This window comes from Mercenaria mercenaria, chromosome 14 (genome assembly GCF_021730395.1).
Source record: "Mercenaria mercenaria strain notata chromosome 14, MADL_Memer_1, whole genome shotgun sequence".
NCBI lineage: Eukaryota > Metazoa > Mollusca > Bivalvia > Venerida > Veneridae > Mercenaria > Mercenaria mercenaria.
Genome location: NC_069374.1, coordinates 70,500,429 through 70,515,374, shown reverse-complemented (window position 1 = coordinate 70,515,374; position 14,946 = coordinate 70,500,429). Strand labels below are relative to the sequence as shown.

The 14,946-nt window shown below is 34.3% G+C and overlaps 2 protein-coding genes across 4 annotated transcripts in view; one reads left to right on the top strand and one right to left on the bottom strand.

Moving 5' to 3' along the window:
* Positions 1 to 7,589, bottom strand: part of LOC123527654 (uncharacterized) — a 21,869-nt gene extending 14,280 nt beyond the window's left edge. The window contains exon 1 of the mRNA XM_053523834.1: positions 7,490 to 7,589. The gene's annotated coding sequence lies outside the window, so the exon portion shown is untranslated. The remainder of the gene's footprint in view (positions 1 to 7,489) is intronic.
* LOC123527655 (acetyl-coenzyme A transporter 1-like) overlaps positions 7,516 to 14,946 on the top strand; it is a 21,656-nt gene continuing 14,225 nt past the window's right edge. Inside the window, exons 1-3 of one of the 3 annotated variants that reach the window (XM_045307262.2) lie at positions 7,516 to 7,640; positions 12,161 to 12,817; positions 14,266 to 14,420. In XM_045307262.2, the coding sequence (XP_045163197.2) occupies positions 12,180 to 12,817; positions 14,266 to 14,420 (793 nt within the window). In that variant the 5' untranslated portion in view covers positions 7,516 to 7,640; positions 12,161 to 12,179. Of the gene's footprint in view, positions 7,646 to 12,160; positions 12,818 to 14,265; positions 14,421 to 14,946 lie in introns of all 3 variants that reach the window. The other 2 variants (XM_045307261.2, XM_045307263.2) reach the window with 2 other exon arrangements.

Here is a 14,946-nt window from a genome sequence, read left to right as displayed (position 1 = left end):
TTTTGTTTCAGAAACTGATAACATCTGTAAAGAAGTATTTCAATTTAATTATTCAAACAGAAAATTGAAACGCTTTATAGACAAATATCTGTCATTTTTTTCTGAATGTTTTTTTTTAACTTGAGCTATGCAAAACCCTTACTATAAGTTTTACACAACCATTATCATTTTGTTCCTCTGCCAACTTTAAGGTTTTGTTTACATACGTATTTGCTCATGTAAATTAAGTGACACTTCTTAAGAGATTGCTGTTTGCAATTGTTGTTACTTTTGTGACCAGCATTCCCAATGACTTTTTGAAAAGTGGGTACATGTACAGGAAAAAAAACTTTGGTACAAACCATACAAATTAGCACAAGGAGCTGCATTTGAAAAATGATAGCAATCTTTGAGCCCGTATGCTTCAAAATTCAACCATACAACGATAATGTTAAACAGCTGTGCATTAGACTTTGATGATTGTTATTATTATCGATGAAGTTATAACAGAAAAAATCATGAACTACAAGCCAGTTAAGAAAACATATTTCATGCGAGTTAATGTTATTATCACCACCGTTTTTTTCCCCCGTACTTTTTCAAATCATGACTTTAAGGTCCAAACAAACCTCTGTTACTTATTTGGAAAGCAACTGGTGGTGGAGATGATGGAAAAATGGAGCAAAAAGAAAAACATCTTGCCAAGAAAAAAGAAAGAGGTTTCGGTGACAGATGCAAATCTCTGAGAATTGCTGAAAATTTGATAATCTTGTAAAGTGTTTCATATTCAAAGAACATCGAGTGTGGTGGGTGTAATTTGGTGTTCTTTCTTAAATCAAACTCGCTAGATTGTGATCAACTTATTACGGTCGTATTTTCAGATGACCCTGGGTTTTTCACCTTTTGTTCCTAGTCTTTATTTTATATTTAGTGTTTATTCATTTTTTAAAAGTTAGACTAAAAGGTTTAAGGATAAAATATTAGTAGCAGAGCTTAATATAAACTTGCACCGCGAAGTGGCACCGACAGCATCGCATTATGGTTAGACATGCGAAAAAGAAAACAGATATCGTGTAAACTATAGAGTTGAAAATTTGTGGGTTTTTTTGGGGGGGATTTGGTGTTGTTCAGGTTTCTTCCTGTAGAATACGGGATCTATGCACGTAAAGTCTGTCCCACCTATCTGGTTAACAACATTTTTAAAATTATGATATGCGTTATGCTGCCCTAAAATATGTTTTTATATAGCGCAGATCCATATCTCTAGGCACTTTTTTCATTTTTCAAAAATTTTCTTTATTGAAGCTGATATGTTCAATTTTGTATTTTTCTCCATAGACCCTAATGCTAAATGACGTCGCGTTGCTTCTTGTATATAAACAATATGACGGCGCCCTGTAATACCTTTTTTAGGGGACAACTCAAAATTATCGACGTTTAAATGTATTAGAAAATAAAACTCGGGCCGAGTTCACTCTGTATTGCTAAAAAAGTCTCACTGTTGTTTTAGGAATTCAAATAAATGTTATTAATAAAAGATGATACGAGGAACAATTCGCATGTTTAACTTCCAGTGTTACAGAGTAATTTAAACATATTTTTGATGTTTGAGTATTAATCGTTAGTAGATCAAAATGTTTTAAGAGCTCCCCTAAATTTGGGTCGATTTTAAGATTAATGTTACCCATAAAGCAGATAAAGGTAGAATATCTTATCCTTTTTCATGCACAGCTTAATTTTCCCTCGTGCGTATCTGGGTCCCCAGCATTTGCGTTATGAATTGTTTTTATTTTTTAAAAATACTTAAATATAACTTGCCTAGATCTACCTGCATATTAATAAAAAGACGTATCTTAGATGTTACTTACTTGATATTTTTATCATGAAGTTTGTCTTGATAACTTTGTCATTTAAACTTTTTTGTTTTATAAAATTCTAAAATAAATACTGAATACATAAATCGTCGGCCGGCGTCAAAAATCTCGTTTCTTAACTTTTAGGATATACAAAGCAATCCCTTTTTCATGACAACACGTGCTTTAAGTAAAAATAGCATTATCGGTTAGGCCTGTACTTAAATTATCGCACATATACGAGATTTTAGCATGACATAATCGTAATAAATTGCAATGTACGTGAAAACAACCCGATATCTTAATGTCTGTTTTGAATAAGATTTAAAAATTGTCATTAGGCCCTACGTCATTTTTGCAGAACTTTCATTAGCTAATTTTTTAGTAACTACGATAAATTGGTTTATTTTCGGGATGTAAGATATGGATATGCAAGTCAAGGTAGCCGGCTTTGATAAACTGTATTATAAAGGATCATTATTTTAGTTAAATAAATTACATTTCTTGTGATTAATTATTTAAGATCTTTTTGTGATTTACCTATTTATTTCGCCGTATTTACTCGCTCATATCATATCGACCGATATTGTGTTTAGTTGTCAACAAATGATCAGAGTGTCTTTATCGTCATCGGCATGTTTATAGCTTCCTAAAATAAAGTCTTTAATAAAGTTTTGTAGTTTGTTACATGTTGAAAATCATTTTTGATAGAAGATGTCAATTATCGGCGGTCATTTAGAATTAGGTCTTTCGATATGTAATTATCTTACAATACAATTGCCTTAGAATAAAGAGTTCATCATTTTGTTCAAACAAACAATAAGAACCAATCAAGCTAAAATTATTGACTAATGTTCATGTATGATACAGAGAATAATAGGTTAGTGCCGTAGATGAGAAAGTTTATCTGGCGAGGTGGAGGAGGTTATCGGGTGAGCCGAAGGCGAACCTGATAACGTCCGGAGCCGAGCCAGATAAACTTTCTCCATCTTAGGCACTAACCTATTATTCTATTTATCTTGTCATTACTTCATTTTCCGATATTTGGCAATTTATTTTATAAAAATAAGTGTGCGACAACCGTTTATTCGTCATATTCGTAATGATACACTTATATAATGACGTAATCACCGACAAAATCGCAATAACTTCTTCGTTTTTTAATAAAAACTCATTATTTGACCACTCATTTTCTTAGTTCAGACATTTCCAACACAATGGTGATGGTTTCAATGCAAAATTTCTTATGACAACAATATCGACCATAAGGTCACATGATCAACTAACCGTATATCACTGGTCACGTGTCAACTGACGGTATATCAAGAAAGATATACGGCACCCTGATATCAGGTCGAAAATACTGCAAGTGACAGGATAAATGTAGATATAGAGCTGGCTACCTAGACCTTTAGACTAAAGGTTCCGGTAGAACCAGCTACCTAGCCACTGCCAAATTGAAAACTGAGGATCTTTTATAGTATCAATAGAGGTCTGAAAGTTCATTATTATGATAGTAACTGTTATGCCTAAGTTCTTGCAAAAATATTACTCATTTGTGTTTTATAACTTGCTTTCCTTATATTATATAAAGATTGCCCTCTTTTTGAATTCATTGAGAGATAATAAAATCTGGAAAGTAGATCCCTCGAAAGCACCTAGAACAATGCAAACAGTGAAAATTGCAGACTCGGTTTGATTTAGTCTGTTCATGAGTAGTAATGGAAAATGCAACACTGCCCACGCCCCCTAGCACCGGCCTAAGCAGTATTCAGTCTTCAAATCTAAATGAGTTGAAATCAATTATCCCGAAGGACCAGAAAATATAACAACACTGAGATGAAGTCGGGGCGACTTTTAACACCCGCTGTTGTGAAGTAAATAAAACACGGATTACCACTGTATGTGTAATGCTGGTTCGTAAATGTGACTTTAGATACATATGTTTTATAGTTCTATTCAGTCTATAATTCATGAAGGTCGAAATATCTACCAAAAAATTTTAATATTAATGCATGTACAAAAATTATCCTTCATATTCAAAAGAACCCGATTATGTTCAACCTCATAAACCTGTTTGCGTGGGTATCAGGAAGGCGGTACACGATGTTGAAAGTTGAGACTTTGATGATGAAAAGCCGAACCTACAATGATGAAAAGTCCAAAATACAATGATGAAAAGTCGAATGTATGATGGTGAAAACTCGAATATACGATGATGAAAAATCGAAACTACGATAGTGGAAAGTCGAAACTAAGATGCTAAAAAGTCAAAACCGCGAAACCACGATGGTGAAAATACGAAATGATTTCGACTTTCAGCATCATAGTTTCGTGGTTTCGACTTTTAAACATCGTAGTCTCGTTCTGACGTTGCTTTGAGCTCACATACGTTATGAGGCGATGGCCCTACCGGAACACTGTGCGTAGACATCATGCGCGGATCCAGCCATTTTTCTCAGTGGTGTTCCAACCGAACCCTTACCATGCCAAACATGTGTCTGTTTATATTTAATAATTTGAGGTTATTTATGTGGATGTTAGCCGTTTACAAATAGAGTTGTCAATAAGTATTTGTTGAACAGGCTAAAAGAGGAAATAGCGAGGCATACTCCCCCTGAATATTTTGAAATTCAGCGCTTCATCTCCTGCATTCTGGGACGTTTTAGAAGCATTTAATAACATCTTTTCCATTGCCATTGTATATACAATATACCCTGTATTTTCAAATTTTTATGAGCTAACCTGTTAAATTAAAAGGTAGAATTATTCGTATCTTTGAGATAATTAGCATAAATATGAATTAGCGCTCTACGTGAAGCAGCCCCATACACTTTGTATACGGTCCCTAATGTTGCCTTTTCGAAAAATCATTACCTTTCCTTCTTCTCTTCTTTCCTTTTTTTAGGACTTTCCAAGGGGTCCGGACTACCGGACCCCCCCCCCCTCTGGATCCACGCATAGTTAAGCTTACCTGGACCGCGCATAGTTAAGCTTACCTTTTTTACCATAAAAACAAAATTTCGGCTCCATTTAAACATTTTGGTAAAATTAAAAATTTTCGAAAATGTGACTTTAGAGCGGTATTTACACAGGACAAAAATTTGACAATATAAAAACTATAGAATTATAAATTCTTTTCAACTTTCAAAACCCTTAGAGATGTAGATCTACATTCTAAATCGATATGGCTCTATAGCATTTGACCCGCGATTCACGCTCTGAACATTACGGATTTATAGTTGGCAGGGGCGTAGCTGGCTTTTTCGTCCTGAACAAAAGTTTGTGCATAAAAATCTGAACCACGGGAAGACGTAGCCATATGCCTTTGCTTTTTTATCGTTAAATTTGTTTTATCAGTTGTCACAAGTTCAAACGAAGATGGAATGCAGACGGAGAGAACTTTGCTTTGCTTCAAGTCACGATCTAGTATCTCAGTTGTGAAGCCATTGATCCTATCTTATTTTTAAATACACTTCATGTAGGTGTGTTTTTTTTTTTTATCACGTTTCCTTAAAAACTCTTTCGATTTCGCTAATGCACGGGATCCCTCTCACATGCAGCCGACAAAATTTTGCCTCTTTGCCTCACAGGATCTCTCTTAACTCCCTTCACCCGGCACGGGAACCCTCTCTGACACAATTTTCTATCAGCACCGGCGCCCTCTCAATTTAACTTCAATGTTTAGAATTATGAGATTGTATTCATATTTTTTTAAAAAGTTGCACAATAATGCAGACTTAGAAGTGTGTCCCCTCTTTGCATCAAATCAAATTATACAAATTCTAGTTTAAGTGATTTAAGGATCATTCTAATATTTTTAACATTTTCTTTTTATAAACATAGAAGGTAATTCACAAAATGACCTACTTTTGGTAATGTGTCCATTTACACCTAAAAAGGATTCCAGTTGAAATCCCTTCAATGGAAATAGATTTGAGTTTTGCCTGCTTTGTGGGCAAATAAAACTTTTTTTTCGTTCATATGCGTCGTAATTAGGCCCTAATCATCTCTGTTATCTCACTGGTCAGAATAAGGCGGACCCGATGATGCCATTTTCAAATTTGGTGCCAAAATATTTAGTGCATGGTTAAAAAGTTCTTATAAAATGTTAACTACAAGCTGCAAGCAATGTCTATTTTCTGTCATTAACAAAGTTGCATGGCGATATTTTTCAGGGCCGTGGTATACCAGCGAGATAATAGTTAAACTACTGGTATCTGTTTATTTCAATCATGGAAATAAAATTAATAAGCTCTAATTACATGTTCAATGCGGATTTTTAGATTATCATAAGCTCCTATAGCCTTACCCTCCTTACCATTCCATTTTTATTGCTTATTTAGCATTTTTATTTTTCGTTTTCTCGGATATCTGCAGGCCCAGGCCTGCCGTGCCTTATAGAAGCGTACGCCACTGATTAGATGAACAGTACTTAAGGCAAGTCTACTGTGACGTCATTCAATTTTATGTCATTTGTGATGTCACTTTCAAATCGGACACGATAGAAAAGTGCAGTGTGTTTTCAAAGCAGTAGTTTTATGGAAATTAATTTTGGAAAGGGTGATATATCGAGGATAATTCTTTGAAATACATTCAATGGGAAGGAAGGATTTTTAAATCATAGAATACAGGTTATTTTTTGAGCCATGCGTATGAAAAATGGTGTAATCAACGCATTGTTTCATATGTATGGTGCAATTGGTGCCTGAATATCATCTAGAGTGCCGGAGCCACTTACTCAATACTGAGTGTAGTTGTTCGACATAGAACAAAAATGAAGTTGTATTCCGATTGGACAGTGGAAAAATAAATTGGGAATTGATAATTTGTAGAAATCTAAATCGGACCTTGGGATACAGCATACAGTTAACTTTGAATTTGAAAGTTGCATGTTAGTAAATTTGTCTTCCTTGCATTTGAAATTTGTTTTGAATATACGAACTGTTCAATCTGTTGAGCTTTCAAGGTATTTCAGTACAAAACGACGATTATTAATTTTTAAATCCATTTTGAGTGGCTCCCCAAGTAATTCACGTGAACATTCATGTCCTCCTCCTTTTTAGAGATTAAATGCCAATGGCGGCTGATTTTTTACAACAGTGAGCTGCCGTTGGAAAAATATATGTGGCATTCATTTAGCAATTCGAGTACTTAGAGAAAAATCCTTGAAATTCTCGAGGGTGACTTTTTGTAGTTTAACTAACGCTATTTACTTTACCGATAGCTGCTCCAGTTTTGTCACCATGCATCCAAGTTGATGTTAACCGATGGGATGGGACAGACTTTAGTACTGTAACACTAAGTAATTAACGAAGTCAGTAGACACTTGCTGTTTACAACATTAAGGGTGTCAATGCAAAAAATTGATCAAGTAGTTGCTGCTTTGTTGATCTGATATGAAGAAAATTACATTACTGCATATGTTCAGTTGTGCGGATAACGAAATCAGTCTAGCTTTTAAACAACCGCGGATGTTTCTACTTGGACTAAATTTACTTGATCACCGCCATATATGCGTCAACAGTAAATCATGGGGTCCGGTAAATATGTGTTATCCCCTGAATAACTTATCTTTCTTTTGATTAAGAAGAGAAAGCAAAGCAAACTTTGTTATATGCAACAATACTGTTGCCAAAAAGTGCCAGTACACCCACCAGAACTCTGCAAATAGATATATACGTGCAGTAAACAACTTTCCGGAACTTTACAAGGGACATCACTCTAATGAAAAACCGGTGCAGAAGTAAACTTCCGGGTTGGTTGCTGTTTGCAAAGAAAGCCACGTCTGTGTTTAGTTTACATATGGTTAAGTACGTTTTCCCTACCTCCTTCCAGCATGCCAATGTCAATAACTAAAACGTTTTGTTTTGCTTCCAAATTATGAAAATAACCAACCTTTTCATACTGTACTTTAACGAAATTATGTACAAATGTGAAAAGATGTTTGTATTTTCATAATTAAATAAACCTCCTGGTCCTAGATATTGACATCCGTGATACAGCTATTGACATTATTTTCGTAATTGTTTGGTTGTTGTGAAGACTTGAATGCATCCGGGGAATAGAGACTTGGGATCATTTGCTAACAACTAGTATGACTAGAAGAATAAATGTTGCAAGTTGTAAAAATTTAGGAAGTGGCTATTCCTACGGTCCCGTAAGAATAGCCTCACAGGCTATTCCTACGGCTCTCCCATAAGAATAGTGAAATAGCCCGCAGGTGTCTATTCCTACGGCTCTAAAGACAGTTTTGCATACATGTCCAGCTTGAATTGCATTGTACTGAATTAATTCAAATGGCTGCTAGTCTCAGTTAAGCAAAAATATTTTTAATTTTAACAGAATTAAGACTGTATGGATGCTATGAACTGTGTGTAATCCTGCATAGTTTCAGATGTAAGCCATAACAAACTCTTCTGTTATTTATGTTTGTATGGAAAAAAATACCTAAGAAAACTTATTACATACCATTCTTGCATGTTTACCTTTTTATTCAAATTACTGCTTGCAGATTGTAATGTGCAAAACATTGCTATTTTGATTTATTTTATATTTAAATAGACCTAATTAGTCTTCTGGTCAACTCTTTTTAATAAAGCTCAAAATTAGTTTTCAAGTGCAAAAGTGTTTGTGGAAGTTCAGTGTTTAATAAGTTTGAATATTTTTTTATTAGTGGTGGATTTTGATAAAAATAAAAGACTATTTTAATAGAATTCTTTGCAGCATTTTAATTTTACCCTGTAATATTTTAAAATTCAGCTAACAGAGAAAGACTGAAAGATAGATGTAGAAAAGATGCAGACAAATTGCATACTTTGGGTAGATATTAGGACTTAATTGGCATCATAGAAAAACAATTAAAAATGGAAAGTTAAACAAAAAAGAAATCAAAACAATAATACCATCGTACATATAAAGGGTGTAAGTAGTTTGCTACAGCTTGAAAAGTAAATCAGAAATAAAAATATGTACAGTAAGATTTGTTATGTCATTTAATACTGATATGTTGAGGCATTTAAGCTGAATACTATTTATTGTATTGAATTTTCAACATTTGAAAATAAACAGGCATTTCTGCTTTTAATGATTCTGTGTCAGTCTTTAATCATTATTTGTAGAATGCAAACTCTAATACTGTTCTGTAAAAAGAAACAAACAACTTCAAAATATATTGCAACATACATATGCTATAATTAAGTCTACAGGTAGACTACCCCTGTTAATTATTTGAAAAATGACATTTTCTAAAAAAAAAAAAAAAAAAAAATGAATAAAGGCAAATTTTCATAGAATGTTGTACAGTAGAACAGGGTAAGGATGTGTGTGAGAGTGGAGCCAGCAAGGAAGTCCAAAACTTGATCATAGGTAGAGTCATTTAGTGAATAGTATGGACCTTTCTTGTTGTCTGTTACATCACACTAAAGTAATATAGTGATCTGTTAAACTGGAACAAACTATCTTTACACCCTTTAGTTATCAATATAACAAGAAATTTGGTAAGGGTTGGCTGATGGTGAGAATAGAGACCACATTTGTCAATAGATGACTAGGTAAGCGTTTCAGAACGCGAAAGTTTTAGTCAGGGAAAATTGGAGTTTGGTCAGTGAAAAGTCAGGGAATTTCATTTTCTCTGCTTTGTGGGAACCCTGAATTATTGTTGTCATCGAATGATATATATGTATAGATTTATGCAACATGAAAATGTATGGTCCTACAAAAGACCTTTTTTAGCCCTTAAAAGTACTGTTTGAAAAAGGTAGCTAAACAATGTAGAGCATCGGCGATGCTTTCTGCAAATTCTGGTTCTTCTGATCTTCTCAGATGATTCTTGTCTCTTGGATCAATACTTTATAATTTGAGTACAGATATTAATGATAATTTTCGACAGTCTTTAGAGCGGTAGGGATGGCCACCTGCGGGCTATTTCACTATTCTTACGGGAGAGCCATAGGAATAGCCTGCGAGGACCGTAGGAATAGCCACTTCCAAAAATTTATAAGCTCTTCATTGATGAACCATAAGGAATAAATTTAAATGGCAACCCAGATTCGGACAATTTTGCTACCTTTTCAACTGTCATATTTTCATTTATAATGCAAGATCCATGAAATGTTAGCTGAATCAAGTTCAGTTCTTCAGTGTCACAAAACGCGAATTTGTATCTAAAAATGAACTGAACACGTCACTGGGGCTCGAAAGAGGGTAGGTAAATTTAACGTTTTTAGCATGTTGCAGGACCCAGAAATCAGACAGTAGGAAAACGCTAATTATCGTAATTTCTGTCTTAGGTCTGTGTTAATGATAAAAAGACATGTTTACCTTGTTTACATTCAACTATTAACGTTAGATATAAGGCTGTCAAGAGTTAAAAAAATTCAGCTGGCCTACGTACGACACAAAATTTTGAGTAAAAAAATTAGTTTAAACGCATTTAACTTCTAATATTGAATGGGAAAACTTTCACACTTGTTTTGATCATTTCAGAACACGCTATTTTCTCGTCTGCATTTAGCAGATTATTGCTGAGTACCCCTTGAATAATGTTGGTGCCTCAAAACAAATATGCGCATGTGCACTGAAAGCACAGTCATGCAACTTTCCCAGTTAAAATTATTCTTTCCTAATTGAGGTGTCTCTCTGACTGAACTCGCTCAGCGGATGACATATTACTAAACCCGAGGATGGAAAAGTGGCTTTTTTGAAACATGCCAAACGTCTTATTTTTCACAATGGTTAACATATGTCGTTAACTTCGAATGCATGGTCAATATATGAAAACAAACTCTGTTGCGACCTTCTAATTGTGCGCAACAAATTCACACATCGAATGGTACACTACATGTGGACATGGACTGACCGGGTCAATGTGTATAGCCAGTGCTCCTTAATTTTCGTATTTACTCAACTGAAAGTGGTAAGGGATTTACTTTGTTGTTGGATTTAACAACTTATGTTAGCGTCAATACTTTGGAAATAGCAGACTTGACATTTTTTAGGCAGTAGAACAGAAAACAACATAGAACTTCCTTTTTCCAAATTTTAGTTTTTTGTATTTTGGTACAGAAATAAACATGCCCTTGGAGCAAAATGTAACGCCCCCGGGGTGCTTAAATGGGGGATATAGAATGTCAATAAGGTAGAATCCTGGGGTTCTACACACTGATGACCATTATTTAAAACAGACATTGCAACTAAAATTTTTCAAGATGACCATTATATATTTTTATAGATGTGCCCTAGAAGGAACTTTTGCTATGCTTTAACTTGTATTTTATAGTTGTCATCCCTCTAAGCCTTACCTGTATCTGCATTTTACTGTTAGGAAAATGAAGACATTAAATAATCCAAAAATCCTGGTCAGACTTACTTGCTCCTATGAATTAAACATTACTATTCTTGTAGAAACATAAATGGGTTGAATATAACTCATAATTAAATAAGAGACTGAAATCTTCAGAAATATGTGAACAGGTGCGAGGAGACCCGACACCGGCTACACTGACACTGGTTTCAATACACAGCGGACTGCCGATGACACTAAATTGCAGAAACAAAATACATAATTACTTTAAAAAAATGACAGTGAGGCAATTTTGTGCTTTAAAGTCAACATAAATTCATTATCAGAGAATGATGTACAAATAATCATTACAAATACATTGTACATATACCAGATGGATTTCATTGGGGATTTCCTAAGTTTAAACAGAAATATGCAGAATAAGTTTGGACGTGAGATGACAGCAAAAGTCAAATGTTATCACACTGTCCCGAAACATTCTATTATTTGGACTACCCCAGGGTGAGGTGTATGTCCACGAGACAATCGATAAAAGACACTCTGAAATAATTCATCCTCCAGTTCTGATTCATATGACGAAGTTGGCATTTACTTGCAGAGAAAAGGCTAGTGCTGGTACAGAATCCAAGAAAACTAGTACATGTAATATTTCTTGCCAGCTGTTACATAACTGAAATACTGCTGAAGAGTGAAGCTAAACTCAAAGCAAACATACTACGTCCATGTACATCTAACAATCTATTACACAGACACTGACAACTACAGTGCATTTGATTTAACTGAATTTTTATTCAAAATCATGATCATGGCTAATGTCTAAAGTACTTACGAAACTCAGCCAGACTGTACTGTTGAACAATAATTTCAACAGATTGCATCTGTTTGCATCATCTCTTTGACAATATTTTGCACATTTCAGTTACGAAATTCTGACATTTCTTAATATGTAGCAAAGAAAATTTGTTAAATATAACAAGGTACTGATTATGTATAGCTTGAAATGGAATGTTTTTTTTTCTTTCAGGTGATGGTGCACAGTTTTTATGAATGTTAGAAGACACAACATTGGTAATCAATTTCTAAGCTCGATTGTAGAGGTTGCTGGGTATCTGTATTCTAAAATGGCAGATCGGATCTCGAAAAGACGAAAAAACTCCAAACAGAGTAGTGGTACGACTAATAATGATTACGAATATGTGTACCTACAAAATGAAGACACAAATGACGGAGAAAAAAAGAATGAGAGGTTTAAAGGATTACAAGGGGATTATGGGAATATTTTATTATTGACGTTTCTTTACGTTTTACAAGGAATACCGCTCGGACTTGGCGGCAGTATACCAATGCTGTTACAAAGTCGGAAAGTCAGTTACAAAGAGCAAGCAGTGTTTAGTTTTATATATTGGCCTTTTAGTATCAAATTATTGTGGGCACCATTAGTTGATTCATTATATTTCCATTGGTTTGGTCGCAGAAAGTCTTGGATGGTTCCGACACAGTACCTTATAGGTGTATTTATGCTTGTACTGTCAACACGTATAGATGATCTGCTTGGAATAGAGTCAGACGAGCCAGAAAAAGTTGATGTTATGACCTTGACTTTTGTGTTCTTCTGTCTGAACTTCTTAGCTGCAACTCAAGACATAGCTGTGGATGGTTGGGCTTTAACTATGCTAGCCAGGTAAACCTATTTGAGTACAATATTGTTATCTCTGTGGAAATAATTGTTCCATTTTACCTAATGCCATTTCTTTTTAGCTCGACTTTTCGAAGAAAAAGTACAGCTGTTGCACTCACCCAGTGTCAGCATCGCTGTTGGTTGAAGAAACTCTGTTTGAAATTTGACAGAGTTATGTCCCTTTTTAACTTAGAATTTTTTTGTTAAACTTTTTATAAAGTTTTTACCGTTAAAGCTGTAATTCAGAGTCAAGCACTGAGAAAAGTTGAGCAAGCTGTCTTACGGACAGCTCTTGTTTTTTCTGTACTCTGATTAAGACTAAAAGAATATTGATGTATTTTTGTTGCTTTTACTTTTTTTAGAAAATTGATATTTTTTCAGGACTGTGGCTACTTTATCTTTTCCTTAAATTAAAGTTTATTCAGTAACAATTGTTATGAACAGCATCAAAGAAATTGTTTCTTTTTAGCTCGACTTTTCGAAGAAAAAGTAGAGCTATTGCACTCGCCCCAGCGTCGGCGTTGGCATCGCCGTTGGTTAAAGTTTTTGATAAAGTCAAATATCTCTGTTACTATCAAAGCTATTGACTTGAAACTTAAAATACTTATTTACTATCAAAGTCTACACTAGGAGAAACAATCCCCATAATGTACCCTGATTTGAATTTTGACAGAATTATGCCCCTTTTTAACTTAAAATGCTTGGTTAAAGTTTTTGATAAAGTCAAATACCTCTGTTACCATCAAAGCTTTTGACTTGAAACTTAAAGTAGTTATTGTCTATCAAAGTCTAAACAATCCCCTTAACTCTGGTTTGAATTTTGACAGAGTTAGGCCCCTTTTTAACCCGGAATATATTGTAAAGTTTTTGATAAAGTCAAATATCTCTGTTATTTACTATGGAAGTCTACACCAGGAGAAACAATTCCCATAACTCTGATTTGAATTTTGACAGAGTTATGCTGTCTCCTGTGACAGCTCTTGTTTGGTTAGTTTTATAAAGTTTTTACTGGCAAAGCTCTAATTCAGAGTCAAGCACTGAGAAAAGTCAAGCGCGCTGTCTTACAGACAACTCTTGTTTTCATTGGTATAATTATTACAAAACAAAAACTAAGATGTGTAGTGAAAGAATATAAGAATAATTGAAGAATATGGCATGCAAGAAACTTCTGATTTTGAATTAGCATTCAGATGTATTAAAGTAACATTTTCATAAAGATTGAGTATTATTAAAAAATTAATAACCAGATTTGCCATATTGCCTGACTAAATTACACGTCAACCTGTTTATGAATGTTTCATGCCTGCACTCATTGAAAATGCAACTTTTTGGCATGTTACTTCACTCCTGTATAGAGTTACTTTTATGTATAGAAAAGTAAATTGTATGTATAGAAGAGTTAATTTTATGTAATAAACATATTTCATTCTTAATGCATTCTTTTTTTGCAGACGTAATGTAGGCTGGGCAAGCACATGTAACACTGTTGGACAGACGGCAGGGTATTTTCTCGGAAATGTGTTATTTCTAGCATTAGAGTCAGCAGATTTTTGCAATAAATATCTTAGATCAGAACCAAAGGATGTTGGCATTTTAACGCTAGCTAGTAAGTTGTACAAAACAATTAAGATCCAAATATCTTTCACTGTCAGAGTAACAGTGTAATGGTCAGATTTTTCGCCGGGGAAAAAAACAACCATTTGATTTTTTCCCCAGGGGGAAAACCAACTGGTTGATTCCTCCCCCCCCCCCATCCCCCCACCCCTACCCCTCTCCTGGTTGTTAAGTGTTGTGACTGTTTAAAGAAGTTAAACAATAATATTTAAGTATAAAGGTTTTTATAAAATTATAAATGGTCAAGTACAATTTGTGAGGAAAGTTTTTATTGAAGAGGCAACCTGAGTTTGATTCTAGACTTAAACATTTTTTTCTTGATTAAGCTTTTTATAGATATTTTAGAATCAAAACTTGTGTTCTAATGATTATGTTCATTATGCAGCAACGAAGATCATTTTAGGTAAAATCTGGATTCCAGTCCCTTTAATAAGATATAAGACAGAAATATAGTTGTGTACTATTTACCTGATAGATTTTTGATTATCCAATGATATTATGTCTCTCCCCCTACTGGG